The 26149-nt window shown below is 31.8% G+C and overlaps 1 protein-coding gene across 20 annotated transcripts in view; it reads right to left on the reverse strand.

Annotated features, from left to right (window-relative positions):
- The window catches only part of CAP (Cbl-associated protein), a 91710-nt gene that overhangs the window by 56437 nt on the left and 9124 nt on the right, over positions 1 to 26149 (reverse strand). For 5 of the 20 annotated variants that reach the window (XM_065514003.1, XM_065514000.1, XM_065513999.1 and 2 more), the window contains exons 1-3: positions 21685 to 22480; positions 5274 to 8184; positions 1320 to 4820 (exon numbers count right to left, since the gene is read on the reverse strand). The exons of 3 other annotated variants lie outside the window; for them this stretch is intronic. In XM_065514003.1, coding sequence (XP_065370075.1) covers positions 1320 to 4820; positions 5274 to 7971 — 6199 coding nt within the window. In that variant the 5' untranslated portion in view covers positions 7972 to 8184; positions 21685 to 22480. Of the gene's footprint in view, positions 1 to 1319; positions 4821 to 5273; positions 8185 to 21684; positions 22483 to 26149 lie in introns of those variants that run through there. 12 more of the 20 variants (XM_065513997.1, XM_065513993.1, XM_065513994.1 and 9 more) reach the window with 9 other exon arrangements.

The following is a 26149-nucleotide window of genomic DNA, read 5'->3' on the forward strand; positions in this document are numbered from 1 at the left end:
TAAACTAAATTTTTTTTATATATTTTTTTTAAAAGAATTTTGGTAACAATTCACAGTTCACAAATTTAACAAAATACACTAGATAAATAAAATATATAAAATAGGTTTTTTTTTAATTTTTGTTAAGGTAAATTAATAATTTTTGTTTGTTTAAATTTTAAAAATGTTCATAAAATGGTTAAAAAAGAGAGCAACAAATAGTAGGAATAGTGTAAATTAGTATTGTAGTATAAATAAATTGTATTTAGTAGTAGTGTTGTTTTGTAATTAATTCCTGTCATGGTTTTGGTATCATTCTTGGTGTTTTTTTTATAACTTTAAGGAATTGTTTACTAATTATTGTGCTCTTGTTTTAAAAGTTGTTGCCTGTGTTATGAAAGTTACGCCAATAATTATTAAATTCTTCAAATATCCGGCTACGAAATGGTGATTTGCCAAACATCTCATCGAATGAGCCCGGAAACTGTGTTAAATATTCTGAAGAACTTGGTAAACTAGTGGAGAAATTTGAAAGTGTATCGAAAGTGTTCGAATTTGATGTGGAGACATCATAGCCATGACTGTTTACATCATCATCGTAGTTATCGTTATCGTTTCTATAATCTTCGGTATCGTTCTCTAAATAGGCAGCACAAAAATCCCGGCAAAGGTAGTGGAGAGATAGAGAGAGAAAACAAAAAAAGTAATATTCTAAATAGGATAAGTGCATACATATACACAAACACACACACGCACACACAAAGGAAATGTCATGGATGTGAGAATAATCAAAATCAAAAATATACATACACCAGGTTCGTGAGGCACAAAATTAAATGTGATTATAGATAGTTATAGGGATATACATTAAATAATGGTGATTAGAAAAAAGAATAATATACTTTTTGTATGTAAATGTATGGAGATAAAGAGAGCTACAAACATGTTAAGGTACACAAACACCATTACGAAAAGGATAATGAGAGTGATGAGAAAGGATTTAATAACTGTTTACAGCACCATATACAATACAGAAATAATAATTTATGAAACATTGTGAGATGTGTGTGTAAGGGGTGGGGGAGGGGGTCGGTTGTGTGTTTTAATTATAATAAATGTGTTTTAGGTGAATCTTCTCCAAGCCGTCCAAGCGGACAACCCTAATACCACAGCTGTACCCAAGACGCTACCAACACCAGTTAAAAGGTATGAATCTGATTCTGATTGTGAGTTTTGTGTAGTTTCTTTGTCATTGTTATTAATAGTGGCGTTGGTGTTACAACATGAGCTTGCTGAAGCTGAAGCTTTTTGGGATGTCTCTGTTTTGTCAAAGGACTCACCGTGTCCGCCGTTTTCTGGTAGCATGGGAGCGCGCAACGTTTTCACTGTCTTAACCACCGATGATTTTTTGAAAGCTCTGCTAACCGAATTATCGGTGGTTTCTTCGGAACGTTCTTCTTCTTGATGCTCTTCGCGATGACCACCTTCGATATCCTCTTTCTGATGATTGGAGAATTTAGCAAATTCACGTAAATGCCGTGGCAAACGACGTAGGCTGGCCTCCTTCTCGCCCTCAATAAACTTAACGGGCGGTACATCTTCAGCCTCACTGAGCTGGGCTTGAGTAGTTGGTTGTGATTCTGCACCCGATTCCCAGTCACTGTCGGCCGGCATGGCCAACTTGTGGCGCCTCTCCTTAACGCGACTCAAAAACTCCTCCTCCATATTGGCCTTGTGTCTTGAGGATTCCTCATCTTCATGAATTTTCGAAATTTTAATAATATTCTGCAATCTACGCTCTTCACGTTCCGCCACCTTGTTCATCCATTCCTCCGCCATTTGCTGTCTAAATACCTCATCTTCGGAAAGAGTAGGTAACTTTTGAGTTGACCTGAAGTGATCACGTAGGGGTCGTGTCATGGGCGATGTTGGTGTGTTTGGTGATGTTGGTGTTTGAGGCATCTGCATAGCTTGAGCTCTTTGTGCCTCCTCCATTAAACGTCTGCGTTCAGTTTGCAAACGTTCAAATTCTGTGCGCAGTTCCTCTTCTTTGTTTAAGATATACTTCAATTGTTGTTCATGTATTTCCCGAGGCAAAGAGGCGCGTCTTTGGCGCATATCTTCTTCTCTTACATGACACCCATCCAATGGGAAGAAACCTGATGGTTGTGGACCAGGCGAGACACCTCGTCTTGTGGTAGTGCTAATATATTTCGGATTAGGATCTCTTTCGATCATAGAATAACAGCTACCGAATTTAGGTCTGCTGTGCTCAGGTGCTCTATTCAACATGGGGGCATGATGCCTCCTAACATTGTAGGCATTATACTGATCATATGAGTGTTGATTGTTAAAGTATAAATCATTTGTTGAGGCCGAAAGACGTGGTGCTCGAATTCCTCCTGGTCTTCGTTGATAACATATTTCAACTTCCTTGGCAAATGGACGTGCAATATTTTCCGAAGAACCCAAGTCACTGGCATATTTAGACCAATCATCATCAGCTCTTTGGAACTGCGTTTGGTTGCTGTACGTACGTTGTCGTTGATGCATGTCGTCACCCAGATTAAACATTGATTCTGCTCTGCGGAAACGAGCATCGTCCAGGTATGAAGAGTTGGAATTCTCTATTTGTATTGGTATTTGATAGGTTTTAGGAGGTTCTGGTACCGGTGGAGCTTCCTCATAAGTATTTGAGGGCTTTGCGGTTGTTGCTGCTGTTGGTGGTGACGTATTGTTGCCATTTTCAATGTGTATGGGTATTTGATAAGTTCTTCCGGTTTGGTGGTCTACCATATCCTGTGGTTTTTTAAATGTCATAGAACGAGATTTCATTGATCTTTCAATTTCTTGCTCCAATTCTTTAAGGTGACCATGTCTGCTCTTATTGAATTCCTCTATTTGATGTTTTTGTCTCATATGAACTCTATTCAAATCGAACATTGAGGCTGATTTTTCGCGTTGCTCCCTTTCGGCTTTACCCGTTTCCAGTTCTCTGTGCAATTGTTTGGAAAGGTCATCAAATTCTTTGAATAACTTTTCATGGTCGTGGCTGAGTGTTGTTGTTTGCTTTTTGTGTTCGGTTGTTGTTGTAGTTGACGAAATCATTTCACCATTAGTATCCCCATTCGAGGTTACTTTCGCTGTCGTTGCTGCTACTGCTGGCGAGTTAAGTGATGGTAGCGTGGAGGCAGCATCAGCAGCTGCTTTGGCACGTTGCCTAAATTCTTCGTAAGTGTCTTGTATTCCCCTCTTTAAAATGGTATTCTCTGGTTCTTGTTTTCTTGTTAGATCTTTTTCATCTGTCTTCGCACTCTTGTTCTCGCCATTAGCATTATTTTGAGAAGTTTCTGTTGTAGTGGTTTTTATTGTTGTTTCCTTTTGTGTTGCCGTTTGTTGTTTTCTTTCAATATCTGACGAGTGTTTGTTTAAATTTAAAGCTGACATAATTTCTTGGTCATCTATGTGCTGTGCTGCTTGTGAATTATTATGAATATCTTGTTCTTTACCTGAACGCAAAAAGCTATTACTTTCCTGAGACAATGGTGTTTTCAAAGGGAAACCAGTGACTTCATTTGGTTTGTCTCCCGAAGTTTTGCTTTCATGTTTCGAAGTTGAAAAGTCCTGAACTACTTTACCATTTTCAATGCGTTTTTGTGTTTCATAGCTGTGTGTTTCCACGCTGGAATATCTTTTAGGCTGTATATTCATGATTTGACTGCAAAAAGGATCAGTATTCGAAGATTCAATGTTGGAGAAACGTTTGTGTTCGTGATCAAAGATGTTTGAAGATCCCATTGTAGGGAACATCTGACCCAGTGTTGTTTCGACACTTTGCATGATTCCAGATCCTTTGTGTTCGGAGAGATGAGGAAATTGGTACGAGTTGTTTGGCGTGCCGTTGTTTAATGTTGATGTTGCTGTTGTTGGTACCTGTTCGGTAGATGGAGCACTGACGCCGTTTGTTGTTTGCCTTGAGTTATTTTCAAACGATGATGCTGAAGATGATACTGAGTGTATTTGTTTATTGGCATTTAATTCGCTAGTATCTTGTATAATAGATAATAAGCGATGTTTGTTCTCTTCTCCATTGTTTTCTCCGTTAGATGGTGCTGGTATTTGCTCATTATCATTAGCCAAGTTTACGTCATCGTTTGGTTTCTGTGTATGGGTTATTGTGGTTGTAGTGACCGTTCGTTTAGAGAGGTTTTGTGCTTTCGATGCTGTTTCACTTGACTTGACCGGCACGGGTGGAGGTGGTATCTGTGGGGGAGGTGGCGTTATACTTTTACGTAATTTTTTCATCATTGCTGCAGTTTGTAGCAACTGTTGTTCGGCCAACTTTTCTCTTTCCAAGATATCTAACTGTTCCTTGGTGTATTCATGATAGCCGCGACGTTCCACAAACTTTTGATGGGCATCGAGCAAATCGTCGGGTTTCTGTTCAGGTTTATGTTGTATATAGGAACGTTGGGAGGGTGAGAGACATACTAATACCTTGGGATCATTGTTGGTGGGCACTCCGAGCCAAGATTGATCTTGTTGCGGAGGTTCTGGTCTTTCAGGCGGAGATTTACCCACCTTTAGCGATAATTGCAAATCATCTATATGTGGCAGTTCCGGCAGAGGATAAGGCATATTGTTTTCGGATTTTACCGCATTTACAGCACGAGCTTCTCCAATATTTTGAGCAACGGTAGCTAGTTCTTCAAGAACCGCATCACCGTACGGGAAGGTGGCTAATGTTTCGGCACACAGTAATCTTAACTTTTTGGGATCCGCAGCTGAACCAGAACTATCGTCTGATTGCTCACAGTGTTCGGTTGTATTAGTTTTGAGATCTGAAATTGAGGATGTTTGAACTGAATCACTGCTTTGATCAGGAGCCACGTTAATAGCAGTACACTGACTAAAGTTGGTACTGTCTGAACAATGGGAATCCATGGATTCCTGTCGTGGTACAGAGGAAGTGAGGAGACTTAAAGCACTATTTAGGCCCTTGGGATATTCATGCTGTGATTGTGTATGGGAATTGTGGTAGTCGACATGTTTCTGAAGCAAAGGTAAAGCAGAGTTGGATGCAGAGGTAGTGATAGAGGTAGAGGGAAGAGAGAGAGCAGAGGCTATGGAATTATCACATTCATCGTGGCTTTGTTCTTGGTGGTGTTCTTGAGAAGGAGGAGGTATGGGAGGTGGTGGCGCAGAACCTCTAGGCGGAGGAATAGGAGTAAATGTGTTGCTATTATTGTAGCTTAATTTCACATAACCGTTTGTAGCACTATTTTCACTATTACCGTGTAATTTTACCGTATTGTCATTAGCGTTACTATTATTATTGTTATTATTGTTGTTATTAATTATTAAATCGCGAACCGTATTCATATTTACGTCTTGTGAAAAAACCCGTGTTGTTTTCGCGTTATTACCCGCACATAAACTACTACTACTATTTGTATTAAACGATTCTTCACAACTATTTTCTGGTGTTCTAGTGGCGGCCGTTGTTGATGTTGTTGTGACAGGCAATTTTTGAGTGTTTGAGAGATTTGTATGAATTTTCGTTGAAGACGACGACGATGATGATAATGATGATGATGTTATTGATGTTGTTGTTGGTATTGTTGTGGTTGTGTTTTGTGAAGCGACTTCATTAATGGAAGAGAGCGCCGATGAAATTTGCTCTTCGATCTGGGCAAAAACAAGTTGCTCATTTGCAGGTGACGATGATGTAGATGATGATAATAACAATATTGAATCTGATTTGGAATCTGTATTTGTATTTGAATTTGCTTTAGGTTTTGTTGTTATTGTTTCAGCTAATGATCTTGTTTTAGTGGTGTTGATGTTGATGCTGGTGGTAGTGGTGTTGGTGGCTGTTGCAGACGTAGTGTATGGTGTTTGAGGAGTATTATTGTTGTTTATATGTTTACTGTTATTTATTGTTTGATTATTGTTATATTGATTTGCGCAAAATTCCGGCAACTGTTGTTGTTGTTGTGGTATTTTGGCAGTGAATGCTGATGGTGATGGCGAGGGCGATGATGTTGATGCTGATGATGTCAGTGACTCAAAGCAGATGTCTTCTGTCACTGGTTTGTTTATAATATCACTTAAATCAGTATCCAAATCGTATTCGGGCGCAGATGTATGCACATTTTCAAACAATTCCATGTCATGTAAATCGGACATGCTGCTGGAGGCGGAATTTGAAATGAAAACAACCTCGGCTGCTTCGGCCTCCGGCGACATACAACTGCGCACTGTGCTGCAGCTTTCATCGGCATCGGGAGCATCTTGCAGACGTGCTGCCACAGCTACAGCCATCGGTTCTTCTCGTATGACCTTGGATTTTCTGTTAGTAGTAGACTGTTGTTTGTGGGATTTGGAAAAGTCCAAAGAACTTTTGGGATATTTAGCGTTTAGTTTCGGAACTTTACCTTCGGTGGGACAGTTAGTAGCACTATCATTTGAAGCTGATCTGGACAAGGGATTTTCGGAATTATCGCTTAACTCACTATTCTCTTCGGAAATGCTGTCCAGGAAACGTGGATTCAACATTTGTGGCAAAAAGTGATGCTCCAAGGCAATGCGCTTCTGTTTGCGTGATTGCTTTTGAGTTGAGGTGGAGGAGGAGGAGGAGGAAGATGAGGATGATGACACTTCTGTTATAGAATCGGCCACTTTTTGAATATCATCACAATATTCCATGGAAGATTCCGCCTCACTAATGACTGGTGATCTCAATTCCTCCAAATCACTTAAACTTTCATCACTGACTTCTACAATGCGTACAGCAGATGTTGTGCTTTTGGCTATAGATGCTAATGGTTCTCTCATTGTGGGTGAGGTTATCTGGGGTTCATCATCAATATCTTTATCTTCTAGAAGAACTTGATGTACAATAACTTTGGCTTGTTGCTGTAGGGGTTGGGTTTGGTGTTGGTGTGGTTCAAAGTTTGCTTTAGTGTCATCATTATCATTATCTGGTGTGACCACTTTGTGTACTATAACCTTAACTTCATGTTGCTGGGAGTGTGCATTTGTTGTGTCCACTTTGTGTACAACAGTTTTAACTTGTTGTTGTGGAGAATCGTTTTCATCTGATGGAGAATAATTAATTGATTTGTCGATGTCTTCTTCTGGTGTTTCCACTTTGTGTACTATTATTTTAACTTGTTGTTGAGTCTGTTCTACCATGTTAACAGTTTGATTTGTTGACTGACTATTTTCCTCTCCGGTTTCTGGTTCCGTTAGGATTTTATGAATTATAACTTTAAATGGCATTTCATTTTCAGATTTATCTGTGGCCGCTGCTTCTGTAGATTCATCAAGATTTACAGCTGTTGGCTCTTTAGTTGTGTTAACACTATTAGAATCTTCACAAACTATTCTATGTACAATAACCTTACCTAGGGCACACGTACTAGGCGAGATTGGGGGAACATCTGTGGCTGTTGATGATGCTTGAGTGGTGGTGTTCTCCTCTATGGAAATATCCCTTTGATGGTCGATAATTTTAGATTTTTCATTGCCCATGTTGTCATTTGTATTTACACCGTGATTATTTATACTTTTATTATCGCACTGTGATGGTTCATTCAAAACTGTGTCATTCGTTGCTGTCGTCGTTTCAGTTGTCTTGTCTCTGGTCTCTTCTGTCTCTGTGCCAGTAGTTGCAGTGGTGACGTCTGGTACTTTTTTTAATGATGGCACATTTTCACATACATCAAACTCATTAGATTTGTTGGTGGCGGATGTGTCAACGTCTTCTGCAACATTATTCTCCGAGGAAACTGCAGTGGCGTTTGTCACTTCGGTGGCAGTGAGAGGAGATGATGGTGTTTCGTGGCCGGTAGTGGGTGCAGTTGTTGGCTCTTCAGACTCTTTTTTACAATTTTCTTCCTTTTGTTTTTGCTGCTGTTGCTGCTGTTGTTGTTTATTACGTTGTTTATTTTTGTTACGATTACGATTTTTATTGCGGTAGTTTGGCATCTCTATCTAATAAACACTTCGACGAGTTGTTACTCCTCGGTTTCTCTTTCGGTGGGTTTTTTTATTTACTTTTGTTTTGCTTTTGATTTGTTTATATTTTCTTTAGTTTTTTTTTTAATCGTTTACCTGTAATTTAGTGAAAAGTTGCGCTAATCGAAGGTGGTTTTGGGCGGCTTTTATTGTTGGTTTTTCTTTCTGTAAAAACTTTATTAACTTTAAAATCTTTTGTTATTTTTTAACTTTTTTTTAATTTTTTATTTTAAATTTTTCTATTTGATTGCATAAGTATTGTAGTACTTAGTATAGAGACACACAATTACGCAAAAAGGATGAAAGATGTTTTTTAGTGATGATATTGGTGGAGGTTGTGGTGATAGTAGTAGTCGAGGTGGTGGTGGTATTGGTGATGATGATGCCATGTACTAAAATGTTTGCTCAATTATCAACAATAACAGTTTTCTTTTTCAATATATGTATAGTATATATTATTTTTTCTAATTTTCTTAATGTCTTTTTGTTCTAATTTTCTTTTTAAAAAAAATTTATAGTGGGCAACAGACAGCTCTTTATTTGTTCGTTCGTTCGTACCATTCGACTTTAAGCGACTGAAAACACTCACGTACTGTTGCTCACAGATCCAAAGGCGAATACCGGCAACAAAAAAAAGTTTAGGTATAAATGAACAAAAAAAAATCAAGAAAAACATAGAGATTTTATTCGAAAAAATTAAACGCGCGACCACGAATGTGACACGGATTTAGACAGCAACAATAACAACAACTACAACAACGAATAAAAAATAAAATCATCAACTCAATAAAACAACAAATCTCTTTAGAAAATTTTGAAAAATCTTTATCATTGTTGTTGCTTTCATTTCATTAACGTTTTCGCCTGGCGTTGACTTTACTTTAGTTTAGTTTCAGATCAGATCAGTTCAGTTTAGTTTTTCAATTATTATTGCTGTTGTTGCTGTGGAGAGCACGGGGTAACAACAACACAAAAAACTAATTCTCGTAAAGAAAATATTTCATAATTTAAAATGAACAAACAGCAACAGCAACAACAACAACAAAAAGAAAAGCAAAATAATAAAAATTAATTTTCATAAAAATAGGAAGAATTATGTACAAAAAAAAAAAAGAAACATTTTCTCTACAAAAATTAACGAAAATTTCGATTGGCGATCGTCCATTCAAACCGTGTTCTTGTGTTTTATCTTTATTATTTTGAAAAAATGTTGCTCATTTTAAAAAAAACAAACAAATATTATATTGGAATTTGCCAAACGATTTTTCGTTACCATTTGCTGGATCTTTGAAGGAAATGAAATGATGGCGTGCGCGTGTCAATGTTTGTGTGCTGCTGCTGCTGCTGCTGATGCTGGTTTGTGAGAAAAACAAATTGACTATTTCTAATCTTCTAATTTCGAATGCATCCACACATTTTGTGTGTGTGTGTTTTCAAATTTTCCAAAATTAGTGCATTTTACCTTTTATTTTCGATACTAACTGAGCTCATTTCCTATATTTATATTTTTATTTATATGGAAATTAATTTATAAGTTTATACAACTGAAAATATATTTGTATTATAGTGGAACCCAGTAAACATGTTTTGCTATAAATAAATTTACATCAATTTCCTATTAAATTTTTAAGCCCTTCACCATACATGATGCTGTAAGTTTGTCATTCCGTTTTTAATTTCTACAATATTCAATTGCAACCCTATAAATTATATATGAGGAAAATCAAACATTTTGTGTTTCGTAAACATTAACATTTGAGTTTAATAAGACTACGCTACACCAAAAATATGCAGTGGTTCTCGTATAGCAATGCTGTTGTATTGGTGTACATAGAGATCAAAAATACTTATAGTTTTTCTCGATCACTTCGTTTAGTACTTTTTTCACTAACAAATGTATTGAAATAACGATATTCTTAAAGTTACAACTTAAAAATAGCTTTTTCTATTTAACGGATACATGTTTTACCTTTTTACACTTTCCAATCGGTTGGAAAGTGTCTGAGTTATGATCGTTTTAGTTTCAAAAATGCACTTTTTTTCAACAAATTTAAATTTTTTTGACGATCTATGCTGATCGTGAGGGATTCAACATTTGTTTTCTTATTTTTTTGAAAAAGCATATTAAAAGATAAAAGTTTCAAAAGAAAATATTTATGATGAAATCTTTATGACCAAAAAGCTCTTAAAGGAATAGACCTAAGCTTTCTTTTGAGCAAATAAAAATAAGTAAAAATTACCCATTTTGAAAAAAAATCAACAAAGTTTTTGATTTTGCAAAAAAAGTCAAAAATGTTATGTTTTGAGCTACAAAACACGTATTTTAATATATATTCCACTAAGCGACCAAAAAGCTTTCCAAGGAAAAGACCAAAAAAGTTTCTGATCTTGGAAAAAAATTAAAAATTTTTTTTTAATTTTTTCTCTCGAAAGATTCACAATAGGTAATAAGTTACATTGATGAGACAAAACACTTGTTTGGCCAAAATGTCAAATTTTGACCCCCTCTTACTCAGAGAGTTCTTGACTGATTTTGTTGAAAATTTGTGTCTCAACTACTTCAATTGACATGAAATCCCACATATGTATATATTCTGGGTCCTTATAAAATTCTAAGGCAATCAAGCTATGTCCGTCTCTCTGTTTATATGTTGCTTCCCTCAAGGAAAGGACGTTCGTGATGAAATTTACTCGAAATATTTTTTGTTGATCAGAAATGTTTGGTATTGAAAATGCGAAAAATCGTTTAGGTAAAACCAGAGTTATCGACTAAAATGTGAGACAACTTAAAAAAAAAATGTTTTGTTTTTTATTTAAATGTATTGGAAATAATACCATGTAAATTTGCACACGGATAAGCTCTGTTGAAAACGGTAAGAATCCGTTCATGATTTCTCCCAGCCCCCATACAAATTTCTTCCCGGAATATGACTGTTTCAGCAAGAATAAGATCCATGTAAAAGCAAACCACAAATTTAGTTTGGATCGGTCCATATTTGATCATATGGATCAAGTTCGATTAGAATACATATATATAGAAATCACCATACCGAATTTTATGAAGATCGGTCCATAAGTGGTCATAGCTCCCATATAAGGACCACTTCCGGAAAACACAAAAATAAACATATCGGGTAACCAGATAAATGTTTTTATACAAAATGTAATGAGTAGATATATAAAATTCTGCATTGTCGAATATAAGTGATCACAGATCGAGCTATTTTTCTCAATTAATTGTTTGACTTTTTAATATAAAATATTGATTTTGATCAGAAATATAAGTAACTGTTATCAGAGATCGTTTTATCAATTAAATTTTTGGACAGAAATATGAGTGATTACAGATTGAGTTCCTTATATCAACTAAACTCTTATTTAGTTTTTGACATTTTAGTTTATCAGAGTTTTCCATATTAAAGACACATTTTTGGTCAGAAATTTTGAACTTCTTTTCTGAATTAAACGCCTATTTCCAAATGATTGAAGATATAAGATTAATTAAGTTTTAAGATTAAATATTTTTTTGTGATTTTCATAAAATAATAAGTTTTCGTTCAGAAAAATGAGTGATCGCCTAAAGTTATTGCTTTTTAAGCAGTTATAGATCTTATAATTCAAAAATCCTTTATCTTGCTAGAAATATGAAAATAATTATTGTATAAAAGCTATAAATCTAACCCTTAACTGTTTGCTTGATAAATAATCTTAATTAAATGAATTATAAAACTGTTATTCCATATAAATGCGCTAAAATGCAATAAATGATAGTGCAAATTATAAAAGGAAATAGGATTCAATATTAAAAAAAGTTAAAAGGTCAAATTACAGCAAATTAATAAAAATAAATGTATCTAGCATAAAGAGTGCACAAATAGGAAAGTATATTATTGCAAATGGATTTGGATGGGTTTTTTTCTTTTGTTTTCAATGTGTATTGCAGTAGATTATTTTATGTTTTTAATTGCACAGACAATACCAACAACAGCTACTCCCATTTAATGTAGGGGTCAGTCAATTAATCTCAAGTATTACCCTTGGATACAATGTCTGCAATACAAGTGTATACTATAGATAGATAGATGTACATATGTTACGTTACGTATACGCAATATAGCGACTGAGAAATGAACAGTGGTTTGTTGCGAGTTTTTTTTTCTCAAGTAAAAAAAAGTTTAAAATTATAAAATCATTAAATTTGTATATTTCTTAATAAATTCAAAATGTCTTAAAGTTAAATAAATGAAATTAGTCAAATTTAGCATAAATTAAACCATTTTTATTTTAATGATGAAAAAAAAATTTTTTTCTGATAAAAAATTTTTCACTAGATATTTATTTGGGGAAAAATGTGTATATGGTTGGAAAAAAATTCAGGTGAAAATATTTGTTTGTTGAAATTTTTTTTTTTTTGTGAAAAAAATATTTTTTTTGCGATTTTGACTCATTGTCGACCCGAATTTCTATGGAAAGATTATTAGATATCCCTATTGTCTATGTTAATGACTTAGTAATCCAGAGCTATTGTAAAAAATCGAGGTAGTCGTAGCTTTTTACTTATATCTCAGCCATTTGTGGATCTATTTTATATAGCAACCTAAGTTAGACTATAGCGGATACATTTATATATCAATCATGTATGTAAGTTAATTGGGGGTTTCGGAAAATTGATTTCAACAGACATACGGACACAAATATTTTTGGTGAAAAAAATATATTTTTCTCGATTTTGACCTATTGAAGGTCCCAATCTTTATGGTGTTATATACGTCGTTAGAAATTGCTATCATTAGTTATCCATACTGTCTTGTTAATGACTTAGTATAAAATTGGTAAACAATCGAGAAAAAATTAAAAAAAAAGAAATTCAGAGGATTTTTTCAGTCAAATATTTAAAATTTGTTTAAGATATTTGGGGTATTCACATGGTCTGCTATTAGTCATATTGTCCTAATATATTATTATAGTTGTTGTTGAGTTTTAAACAAAAAAAGTATTATTTAATGACAAAATAATAAACATAGTTCAAATAGTCTTATTAGTTTAGAACTTTTTTGTTTGAAAAACAAGAAAAATTTGATTAAATTATCATAATATGTCAATATGACCAAATAGTAGACCGTGTGAATACCCCAATTATATCTGAATTATTTTCTTTCTTTTAACAATTGTAACATACCACTGTGCATATTCATAGAATCGCTTAAGCATTTATAAATTAAAACGTTGAAATATTTTTCCTAAAAGGAAATGATTAGTAGTGGGGCATCTGTTTTGATCAGAGAGAGAGACACACATACATACAGTTTCAATTTCAAGCAGCGGCTCTTGAATAAACATTTAACACTATTAAAACCAAAACCATTGGGGGTTTGTAGGCACGTTAAACATTTTTTTTTAATTTCACAAAATTAAATTTTTACAAAAACATTAACATAAATGTTCTGACACCAATCACAATAAATTTTTAAAATAAATAACAGTCCTAAATTCAATTGTTTTGTTACACAAACACACATTGGCTAAATTAATATAAATATTTAATTTGTAGGCAAAACTGTTTATAATTGGCCTTAGTTAGTTAAGAACATAATTGTTTATGTTTATTTTAGCATTTTGGCACTATTAAACACAATTTCATGTTCTTCTATTTCTTGTTTTTTTTTTTTTGGGTGGAGGGAATGGTTTTTAAGAAAACTATAACAAAATTCAGTTTCAAAATTATTTACGAGCTTCAAATCTAAACATTTTAATTTATTTATTTAAATTATACACATACTTAACAACTAAAAGTTTAGTGAGTTGAGTGCAAGTGCTACAAACAATTTTTGAAAATCATTTTTAGTTTTTTGTAAATTTGTGTATTTACCGCACAACGATCGCGTCTATACTAGAAGGGCTTAAATTTGCCGTTTTGCGAACCTAAAATGATGTGCACAATAAAACACATTGTGTATTCTAAATATATACAATAACAGCAACAACAACAACAACATTACATACATACTAAAATAAAACAACAACATCAACAACTAAATACAAAAAAACAGCAACATAATATATGAATGAGTACAAATGACGGACGATCTTACGTCATCGGCCAGTGCACAATATTCTTTTGTTGTTCTTTTTGTATTCGTTTAGAAATTAATGGGCTTGTCTATATGGGAGAGGTTATAGGGAAACGATTTTTCTTTTCGAAATTGACTAATATTTAATACCAACCTATAGATGTAAACATATCAGGGTAGTTGTAAAGTCTCACAGACTTAATCATATTTTTTTTGTGTAAAAAATCTTAAAGTTATTAATAACACTGTCCAACACTGACCCTATAATTCTGAAAGGGCAGGACTTACAGTCCAGCTGGTCTGTTTTTTTTTACAGTGGGTCAAACTTTTAATTTTTTGATCGAAGTGAGCATTTCAATAAATAAAAACATGTATATACCCTTCACCAAATTATACTTCAAAATAAAAATTTTAAATATTTTTAGGTAAACAAAATTTATTTTTTTCAAAAGTTGTTTTTTAATTTTTCGGAAAAAAAAAATTTTTAATTGTTATTTTAATTTTTTTACAATTTTTTTTTTTTTAAATTTAAAAATTTTTTTTTGGTGAAAAAAAAATTCGGGTTCAAAATTTTTTTCCGATTTTGACCCATTGTAGGTCCAACTTACTATGGTCTTATATACATACGTCGTTACAAATGTCTTTGAAATATCTATCATTAGATATCCATATTGTCTATGTTAATGTCTTAGTAATCCAGATATAGGTAAAAAATAGGTCAAAAATCTAGGTTGTCCTGGTTTTCTCAGCCATTTGTGGACCGATTTTGCTGATTTTAAATAGCAAACTTCTCGAAAGCATATCTGACAGAATTATTGAAGATTTGGATCCCGAAGACATCTGGGGTCTTCTGAAAATTGATTTCAACAGACAGACAGACGGACATGGCTTAATCGACTCCGCTATCTATAAGGATCCAGAATATATATACTTTATAGGGTCGGAAATGAAAAATGTAGACATTATAAACTTATATATACTCTTCTCACGAAGGTGAAGCGTATAAAAATGTGAGAATTCTTATTGTCAGTGTTATATTGTGAAATTTTATGGGGATCATTTTTGTGGAAGATCTTAACCCTCTAGCTCCTCTCTTTATGGGTCAATTTTACCCTTTTTCAAGAAAATCAAAAAAAGTCCTATCAAAAAGGACATTTAAGGATTAAAATATTCTACTAAAATTTTTGCCGGAAAATTTCAGTGGCCTTCACCAAAGATACCAAAGTTGTAAATAAAGCCCTTTTCTCTTTTGAACTAACCTAAACCTGTGTAATACACACTCTACCTCTTCAAACCCTCGCCTTCAAACTTCGTATGTCTGCCTTTTCATTTCTGCATTGTAAAAGGTGACTTAATTAGCAAAATTACACGGCACTTCGGGTCTCACATTTTTAAAAAAAAATTGCCAAAAATCCATATATGATCCGAATGAACTGAAATTTAAAATATTAATAGTCCTTGAGAAGATCTACAGAAAACATGAATACATATTAGGGTTTTTAATTTCCCGGCCTTTTTTGATTCCCGGGAATCGGGAATTTTTTTTTTAGATTCCCGGGTACCCGGCTATTCCCGAAATATATATATAAATTAGGAATATTATAGGCAAATTTCATGTAAAATATTAATTATTATATATCAGAGCATCGAATTAATTCATACAATTTGAGCATAATTAACTAAAAATCTTAATTCGCAATTAAAAAATGCACAGCGCTTTATGCCTTAAATTCATGCCTAATATTTTATTTTGAATTAATTTTTTTGATTAAATTTTTGTTAATTCAAATTGACAAATTGATTCAGTTTTGTTTTTATCATTTACAAAATTAATTGAAAAAAATGTCTTAAGCCGTTTTGTAATAGATTTGAATTGAAGAAAAATTTAATCATTTAATACATTTTTGAAGCTATTTTGTTATGGATTTGAAGAAATTAGAATGATTCAATAAGATGTAAATTGTATAAATAATGAATTCTCTTTTTGAATTTTCATACGAAAAACTCCAAATAAATAATAATAATAATAATAATAAGCGGTCTATTATATTGTTACAATTGTACTTGAATTCAAACGAATCAGCCGTTAGATTTAAAAGATACTTTCAAATAACAGTGCTGTAATAGCAAACAGTAACATATCTGTGGGCATTATTAATATTGAATAAAAGCTTTTAGTTGACCATTGATCGTAAGTATGGCAACGCTGTTTGCTGCGACCGTATATTCGAATTCGAATATTCAGTTAAAGAACATTGTAGAAAGTACATCACAGATGGCGTATGTATTAGACAGCTCTAGACAGTTAAAGAGCAATCTAGAGTGCAGATGGCAGTGTTATAAATAGTGGCTTTTCGAATAAACATCAACTGAGTGTGCTGAATTTTTCAAGTGAATTCGTGTACATTATAAAGTGTATCTGTATTTCTGCGAATTTATAAACGTGTATAAAAAAACGTTGAGTGACTATTTAATTCTGTTGTTGTACATTTTAAATAAATAAAGAGTTGTTACAATTTTCGTCAGTTTTTAATTCCCGGGATTCCCGGCTAAAAATCCCGGGATAAAAACCCTAATACATATGTTACTTATATCTTATAGTTCAAGTGATCTCACCGAATTATACTTTAAAATAAAAATTTTAAATAATTTTACACTTTTTTAATTTTTTAGCGAAAAAATTTGATGGGAAAAATTTTTTTCTAATTTTTTTTTTAAAAAAAATTTATAACAAAATTTTTTTTTTTATGAAAAAAAATAATGGGTAAAAAATATTTTTCCCGATTTTGACGAATTGTAGCTTTGACGTACATTTGACTTATATACGCCGTTGCAAAGGTCTTTGAAATATCTATTATTGGATATCCATATTGTCTATAGTAATGACTTAGTAATCCAGATATACATAGATCAAAAATAGGTCAAAAATCGAGGTTGTCCTGGTTTTTTCCTTATATTTCAACCTTATATGGGCCGATTGTCTTGATTTTAAATAGTAACCGAGCCGGAAGAATCCTCGATATATTGATGTATGAATCATGTATGTAAGTTGGGGGCTACGGAAAGTTAATTTCAACATACAGACGGACATGGCTATATCGAATCCGCTTCTATAACGATCCAGAATATATATACTTTGTGGGGTCGCACATGAAAAATGTATAAATTATAAACGGAATGACAAACTTGCCACTCATTGTAAAGGGTATAATCATACGATCACTTTTTCATACCCACTTGCAGTCAACCTTAAAACCCTGTCGCTCACTCTGTATTCAAACAGGGTAGTTGTTACTGGTTTATTTATCTAATTAACCATACAAACTAATTCAAATAAAATTTATTTCTTAAAATGCTTGTATAATTGCCACTTAAAAAAAGACAGCTTTTGCATTTAAAAATTTGTATTTTTTTATTTTTGTTCTAAAACGTACTTTTGATCATGTACAACAATAGTGATGATGAATCATTTAAAGAATTTAAGCGAGCTTAGACCAACAACAATTAAAATACATACTTTCCTAATAACACATAATGCGCATTTAAATAGCTACTAAATTGTATTTTAATATGGTAAAAATATTTTATGCAGCTTGGCAAATTCTCAAAATAGAAATTTGTTTTAATTTAATAAAAGTTAAACCAGTATTTTAAAAAAAGACACCTGCATTTCAAATCAATTTGATTATAACTTAAAGAGTTTATAGACATATTACAAACAAACAAAAAAATAATTTGCGGTTAAATACTACTTTTTTTTACGAAATTTAAAATGTATTTTTCACACAACATTTATGATTATATTTAATAAAAATATTTTGCCATGTATTGAATTGTTTGTTATAAATAGATAGATCCATTTAATTAACCCTGTCTGAATATTGCATGGGAAATTGATTGTGATAAATGTTGGCAATCTGTTTGGTTTTTTTTTATGAACATGGGAAACTAGTTAATGAAGATGTAATAGATAAATTACTTAAACTGTTCCAGATGTGTCTACTAAGTAACTAGTGCAAATGTTGTTTACATTGCAATATTAGATACATAAAGACAACAACAAGTTTTAATACCCCTATTAATCTTTGCCAATGATAATGATGACATACATTACTTTTATATTTCTTTAGAATAATAAACAAAAATATTATATAATAATAAAAAAAGCAAGCAAAGTTTGATAAAAAATATATAAATCAGCTTTGTCTGAAGATGAAAGAAATTAGTACATTCATGCCGGATCACCGCTTATTGGTAGTTATAGGGGGTGGGGAGTGGGATAATGTTGTTTGCAATGGCAATGAAAAATCGTAAATACATATATAAATTGGGATTTATATAAACAAAGATTTTGAACAAAAGTTTTTTATTTAGTTTTTTTAACAACTGATGATGCTTGAAGGTCCCAGTTTATCATGGGTCTATAAGTCCGTGACTTTTTGAATTTCCCGCCTCTTAAATGAAAGGGCAACACTGCTCCTGTCAACAAGCAGCTGTCAGTTGACTCCTGTCAAAATTTAAATAGGCTGAAAGCCATTAAGAACAGACTAATACGCGTATCACAGTTCCGTTAACTACTGGCTTTCAAATTTGTTAACTAATCTTATACAAATTGTCTTTAGAGATTAATCACACTAGCTATGACGTTATATTTCAAGTGATTGAAAAAATATACCTCAAATAATAATGATCAAAGTTCAATTTCAACTATATTTTTAGTAACAATAACAAGTTCAACAGATAACTTAGAAAAGAGTAATGAAAATGTGAAAAAAGGAAAGCAATTATTCCCTTTACAAGCTTTTAATACGGATTCTGAATAAGCTACAACAAAAACGATCGAAATAGAATCTTTCGTTTGCCATCAAATCCACTCCGAACGGAATATATGACAAACCAGTATATATTGGAATCGAGGACCTAAGTCAGATTTTATCATGCGGGATGACAAAAACTTAATTTTGTATGCCCTTCACCATGAGTGGCAAGGGTATATATAAGTTTGTCATTCCGTTTGTAATTTCTACATTTTTCATTTGCGATCCTACAAAGTATATATATTGTGGATCGTTATAAATAGCGAAGTCGATATAGCCATGTCCGTTTGTATGTTGAAATCAACTTTCCGTAGCCCCCAAATAACTTTCAAACATGATTGATACATCAATATATCGGGAATTCTTCCGGCTCGAGAAAATCGGCCCAGAAATGGCTGAGATATAAGGAAAAAACCGGGAAAACTTAGATTTTTGGTTTATTTTTGATCTATATCTGGATTACTAAGTCATTAATATAGACAGTATGGATATCTAATGACAGATATTTCAAAGTCCATTGCAACGATGTATATAAGGCTGTAGTAATTTGGACCTACAATTTGTCAAAATCGGGAAAATATTTTTTAACCTGATTTTTTTTTTTTTTACAAAAATAAATTTTTTTGTCATACATTTTTTTCACTAATAAATTTAAACAAATTTTAAAAATTTTTTTTTTAAATTTCAAAAAAAAAAATTTTTTAAATTTTCAAAAACAATTTAGAAAAAAAATTTTAAGTTTAGTTTGCTGAAGGGTATATAAGATTCGGCACAGCCAAATATAGTTCTCTTACTTGTTATACCCTTCACCTTCGTGAGAAGGGTATATATAAGTTTGTCATTCCGTTTGTAATTTTTACATTTTTCATTTCCGACCCTATAAAGTATATATATTCTGGATCCTTATAGATAGCGGAGTCGATTAAGCCATGTCCGTCTGTCTGTCCGTCTGTCTGTTGAAATCAATTTTCTGAAGACCCCAGATATCTTCGGGATCCAAATCTTCAATAATTCTCTCAGACATGCTTTCGAGAAGTTTGCTATTTAAAATCAGCAAAATCGGTCCATAAATAACGGAGATATGAGCCTCGATTTTTGACCTATTTTTGATCTATATCTGGATTACTAAGTCATTAATATAGACAATATGGATATCTAATGATAGAAATTTCAAAGTCCATTGCAACGATGTAGATAAGGCTATAGTAAGTTGGACCTACAATGGGTCAAAATCGGGAAAAATATTTTTTAACCCGAATTTTTTTTCATCAAAAAATTTTTTTGTCATAAATTTTTTTCCAAAAAAAAAATTTAAAAATTAAAAAAAAAAAATTTTTTAAATTTTAAAAAAAATTAAAAAACAATTTAAAAAAAACAAAATTTTGAAAAACTATTAAAAAAAAATTAAATTTTGTTTACCTAAAAATATTAAAAAAAATTTATTTTAAAGTATAAGTATATAAGATTCGTCACAGCCGAATATAGTTCTCTTACTTGTTTTTCGTAATGTATTCTCAAATACAGCCTTCGATCAATACACAACTTAAGTTGAAATTAAATTGAATTCAATAGTTTGGCGTTCCTGTCGATCATGGAAATGGAACAAATAGGAGGAGTTTTGGTTATAATTCGCAAGTTTTCTCTATATTTGTTATCAACACAATTATGAAATTTGTGAAATTTTTTCCAAACAAAATTTTAGTGAAACCATTGCAGTTTTGTGTTACAAAATGAGATCCAATTTAGTTCTTTTGTATTTTAAACTGTCAAATTATACTAAATATGTTTCTATTTTGAGAAATATTTTGACAGATTTCCATATCTAAACATCACATCATCACAGATATGTCCAATATGACCTACATACTGAGACAGCTGTAGCAAATAATTCATGACGATTTTTCAGGAAATACACACTATTTTCTAATAATTTATACCATGCAGATTTAGCTGACGTAATTACTGCCTGAAAATGTTCTCTTTAAATTATCTTTTCTATTGATCTTGAATTTTATTTTTATTTATTTGATATCAGCAAACAAAACAAAAAAAGAGGTAATTTTGAAACAAATTGAAATTGTCTTTTAAGTATATTTGTCATTAAGTGTGCAAATGATCATTATAAAAGTGGCAAAATTTATTTGTATTTCTTTACTAAGAATGATACAATCATTAAACATGTTAAAGTAATTAGAATGTTTGTGGTTTTCTGGGGGGGGGGAATCTCTTAAAAAAATTCATAGCTAAATAAACAAAATATATTCCCTCTCCCCTAAAAGAAAGTAGTAACGATTCTACCTATATATGATCCATAAGTAATTTGTTGTCTTTGTTTTCCTGTAGATATTTTTAAATAAACATTTAATTATCGCTAATTATGTGACCAGAGTTAAGTTGCTTATAGAAAATACTAGTATTTAGTTGTATATAATATTCAATTCAATAGATTGTGAGCTAAAGTAGATTGATAAATACAAAGTTAAAGTTAAATGTACTTAAATATATTTTCGCAATATTCCACGTATGAATTTCAAAGAACATACTATTTGAAATTCACTGAAACACAGAATTTTGTAATATTCTTTTATACAAATAAAATTGAGAATTCTTATTAGAATTTCTATTGTTATATTGATCACGAAGTGTTAGACTTGATAATTGAACAAACATTTTTTTTCCTCTTAATTTAAGTGTTTTGCAATAGTAAAATTTAAATATTTGTAGAGTTTGTTTATATTCATCGTTTTAAAATAAATAAATATTTTTGTTGCTCTATACTATTCTCAATTATTTACCTTTTTATGGGTAATTTGTTATTTTTTTATATATATATTTTGTTTTTTTTTTAAATTCTATTTTTGTTAGAAGATTCAATGATTTCACACTTTTCAGTAACTTTTATTTTCAATATTTAAAATTTTAACAACTTTTTTTCTTGCTTTATTTTTCTCTAATTTTTTCAATTCTTTACTTTTTTTTGTTGTATGTACAATACAAAATTAATTATTTAGTATCTTTTTTGTAAACCGCCACTTTGAAACATTTTCAGCCTATAGAATGGACAACCGTAAAATCATTTTAGTATTTCTTTTTTTTTTATTTCGTTATATATTTTTTTCCATTTTCCATTATTTTTTTTGTTTTTTTAAGAGACATTCGCAACTCAAGTGTTTTTTAGAACGTATGATAACGTCAAAACGATATTGTTAAGAGTTTGAGAATCAAGTTGTTTCGATAATTTTTTTATTTTTTTGTTTACTTGCGCACACTCGGTAATATTTACAGCGATCGCGTTCTGGCCCTCAGCCGCCATCACACACTGCTGCTGGTTTATTTTTTGTATACTTTTCAATACTTCGAAATACTTTGATTTTAAAATCTCTTTATTTTTTATTTCATTGTTGTTTTTTTTTTCGTGTGTTTTTTTGTAAGCTAAAAGTAACAAACAACAACTTCTTCTCATTTGGTTTAAACATTTACAGGTGGCAAAATTAACGTAAGTACGTTCTCAACTCGCGCGCTGTCTAACATTTTTACTCCACTCCGCAGCAAAAGAACACAAAACTCACACACAGCCGACCCGAACCAGCCAAAACAGCAACAACCGCAGCAAAAAAAGCTCCCAAATTGTGTTTGAGTTTATGACTTCCTGCTCCTCTTTAGCTAATTATTGTTGGTTTTTGTATTGGTTGGTTATAGGAGTGTGAGCAGGGGGCATCTCTTATTCTAATACGTTTTGTGTATAAATGTAGTATGTTGTATTTTTCTGGGTTTTGTATAGTTGTTCGCAAAGATACGTTAATTATATTTAGAAACACTTTACAAACACTTTTCTAATACAAACACTTTTACAGAGAAACTTTAGAAACCCCAACTAATTGATTTGCTAAAAGAAAAATGGAAATTTGTTCAAGAGACTGTAGTGGTCACAGTAATATGTATATTAAATTGCTTTAGTGTACCTACTATATAATTCCCTTTAGAATTGTTCCGTTTTAGTGTAAAAACTCTATAAAGTATTTGTTTTTCACTTAACTACCGCCAAAAAAAATCGCACCCCTACACCTCCACACCTGTTTACAATGTTGCCACAATACCGTAATTATAAATTTACAATATTGGATTAATAAATTTACAAGAATGTTAAATTTAATTGGAGCTTCAGATAATGAAAATGTATCTAAAACAAGAAACCAAATTTCAAATAAAAATATTCAGAATACTGGACAATGAAATTTTAATTCAGAATTATAAATGTCAGCAGTTCATGCCATAAAACCATTCCCGGTAATTTAAATTCTTTAGCTTCCTTCAAAGGCTTTATTTGAATAGAATTAATTTATTGTTGAATTAAAACAAACTTGACTTTTTACCCCCAGTTCCAATATATATCTTTAATTAATATTTTTGGAAAAAGAATTTATGACAAAAAAAAATGTTTGATGAAAAAAAAATTCGGGTTAAAAAATATTTTTTCCGATTTTGACCCATTGTATGTCCAACTTACTATGGTCTTATATACGTCGTTGCAAAGGTCCTTGAAATATCTATCATTAGATATCCATATTGTCTATATTAATGACTTAGTAATCCAGATATAGGTCAAAAATAGGTTAAAAATCGAGGTTGTCCTAGTTTTTTTCCTTATATCTCAGCCATTTGTGGACCAATTTTCTCGATTTTAAATAGCGACCGAGCCGGAAGAATTTCGGAGATATTGATGTATGAATCGTGTATGTATGTTATTTGGGGGCTTCGGAAAGTTGATTTCAACACACAGACGGACATACGGACATGGCTATATCGATTCCGCTATCTATAACGATCCAGAATATATATACTTTATGGGGTCGCAAATGAAAAATGTGGAAATTACAAACGGAATGACAAACTTATATATACCCTTCTCACGAAGGTGAAGCGTATAATAAGGGATTTACAATAAATGACATATCTTTTGAACTCAGTTTTTGTTTTTAATAACTTATATGCAGGGCAACCAAAAATATGCAATATCATATTTTTTGCTGTGCATCGTATAAACATATGAGTTAGTTATTTATCCGTTTCAGACAATTATAAGAATTTTGGCATCGATTTGTTATTGCATATTTTGCTCTTTACTGCATATTTTTGCATATATTGCGTTTTATAGCATATTTTTGCATATTTAACTCATAACTGCATATTTTTGTGGCATATTTTCTTTATTTCCATTATTTTGTTTTCTAAATATAATTTTATTGCTTGTATTGTAATTTTTCATTTCTATATTTTACAATTTTGTTAAGGTCCAATGATAATTTGTCTAAGCTACTTAAAGAAAAAATTAGAGTACCCATAATCGACTTAACTTCATTTCAATATATTTGAATTAAATTAAAAATATTCACACACAAATATCAAAATTTAACAAATAGTAAAAAATACATAAAAAATTAAAAGAAAAGAAAATGGGCAACTTCTTAACAAAATGTTGGATACATTTAAAAAAAACTTAAGGTGGCTTGAGACAGTTATGGTTGGGCATTAACAGTTTACCACTAATGCAGAATTAAACAACTTTTCAGCAAATGTTCAGAATATTAAGATCCATCGAAAATATCACGTTCAAATCACGTTGATAGATTTACACAAATTGTAACAAAGATATTAGGAAATCATTAAAAAACAAACAATTGATGAGAAAGGAAAAAACATAGAAAATGTCACGGTATTTTGAGTTCCAGTAATAAAAATGCAAAAATGTTTTTTTTTATTTTTCCGCAGTTTTAAAGAAAACAAATCATTTCACTATTGTAAGGCTTTTTGATAATTCTGTTTAAATTTTGGAAATCAAATTTAGATGTTAATCTTCATATATGATGAATGCTACAAAATCCAATGCAATTTTTTACCAAACAATTACAAACGCTCTCTATAGTGATTTCGAAACATAATGCAAATGATAATAAAGTAGATTTTAAGGAAATTCTTGATATCCTCTCCCTACAATATTATGCAACTAATTACTAAACAAACTTTTATTTACTTCTTATATTCTTTTTAATAAAACATTGAAATCAAACAATAACCAACTATTTTTAAGTGCATATTTTTTATATTTTAAGAGCATATTTTTCGTTTTTAAGTGCATATATTATGCGCATAAAACACTTTTTTTAGAGCATATTTTTGGTTGCCCTGCTTATATGTCATTTTGAAGGGTACATATCTGTCATTTATTCTCACTTAGTTACTGAACATTATAGTGTAAACAACAAAGTTTTTTAACTTCGAAAATGTTGAATTTTGTACCAACATAGCGTTATATGCGGAAAGTTTTGCTTTACTTCTTTAATTTGGAAAAAAGTGACGCTGAAGCACCCCGATTGCTCACCAAAGCTTATGGTGAATGTGTTCAATCGGTTTCAAAGTGTGATAGATGGTTTGTTCGGTTCATAAGTGGTAATTTTAACACGGAAGACAAAGATCGCCCAGTTTGAAGACCAATACTTGGAGGCATTACTCCGTGAAGATTGTTTTAAAACTCAACAAGAGCTTGTGAAATCATTGGGAGCTACTCAATCAACAATTTAAAAACGTTTACAAGCAGCAGCATTGTAAGCCGAAAGACTTTGAAATACGATGTTGAATGTCTTAAATGCTGCTTCACGCTATAAAAGAAAATCATTTTTGCACCGAATCATTACTTACGATGAAAAATGGATCCATTACGATAACCCGAAGCGTTAGAGATCGCTTGTGAAGCCCTGACAACCAGCCGAATCTACACCAAAGCCAAATATCTATAACGCTAAGGTAATTCTCTGTATTTGGTGGGACCAAAAGGAACCTATCTGTTATGAGCTGCTGAAATCTGACCAGACCATCACAGGGAAACTGTACTCGAACGCCGAAAAACGCCTAAAATATGCGGCTAGACATGAAACCGTAATATTTCATCATGAAAACGCTAGGCCACTGTTAAAAGCTACTTAGAAAGAAGTGGTTGGAAAGTTTTACCTCACCTACTTTATAGTCCAGACCTTGCCCCGTCTGACTACTCTTTCTTTCATTCGATCGATGCAGAACACTCTCTCTGGGATACGCTTCACTTCATAACAGAGTATCCGATATTATCTTGATTCGTTCTTGACCTCAAAAGATGAGCAGTTTTTTTTTTGGCTCAGAATCCATATGTTGCCAGAAGGATGGGAAAAGATCATAGCTAACAATGGCCAATATTTTGATTAAATGTATATTGTACAAATGTTTTAA

Source organism: Calliphora vicina, chromosome 5 (genome assembly GCF_958450345.1).
Source record: "Calliphora vicina chromosome 5, idCalVici1.1, whole genome shotgun sequence".
Classification (NCBI taxonomy): domain Eukaryota; kingdom Metazoa; phylum Arthropoda; class Insecta; order Diptera; family Calliphoridae; genus Calliphora; species Calliphora vicina.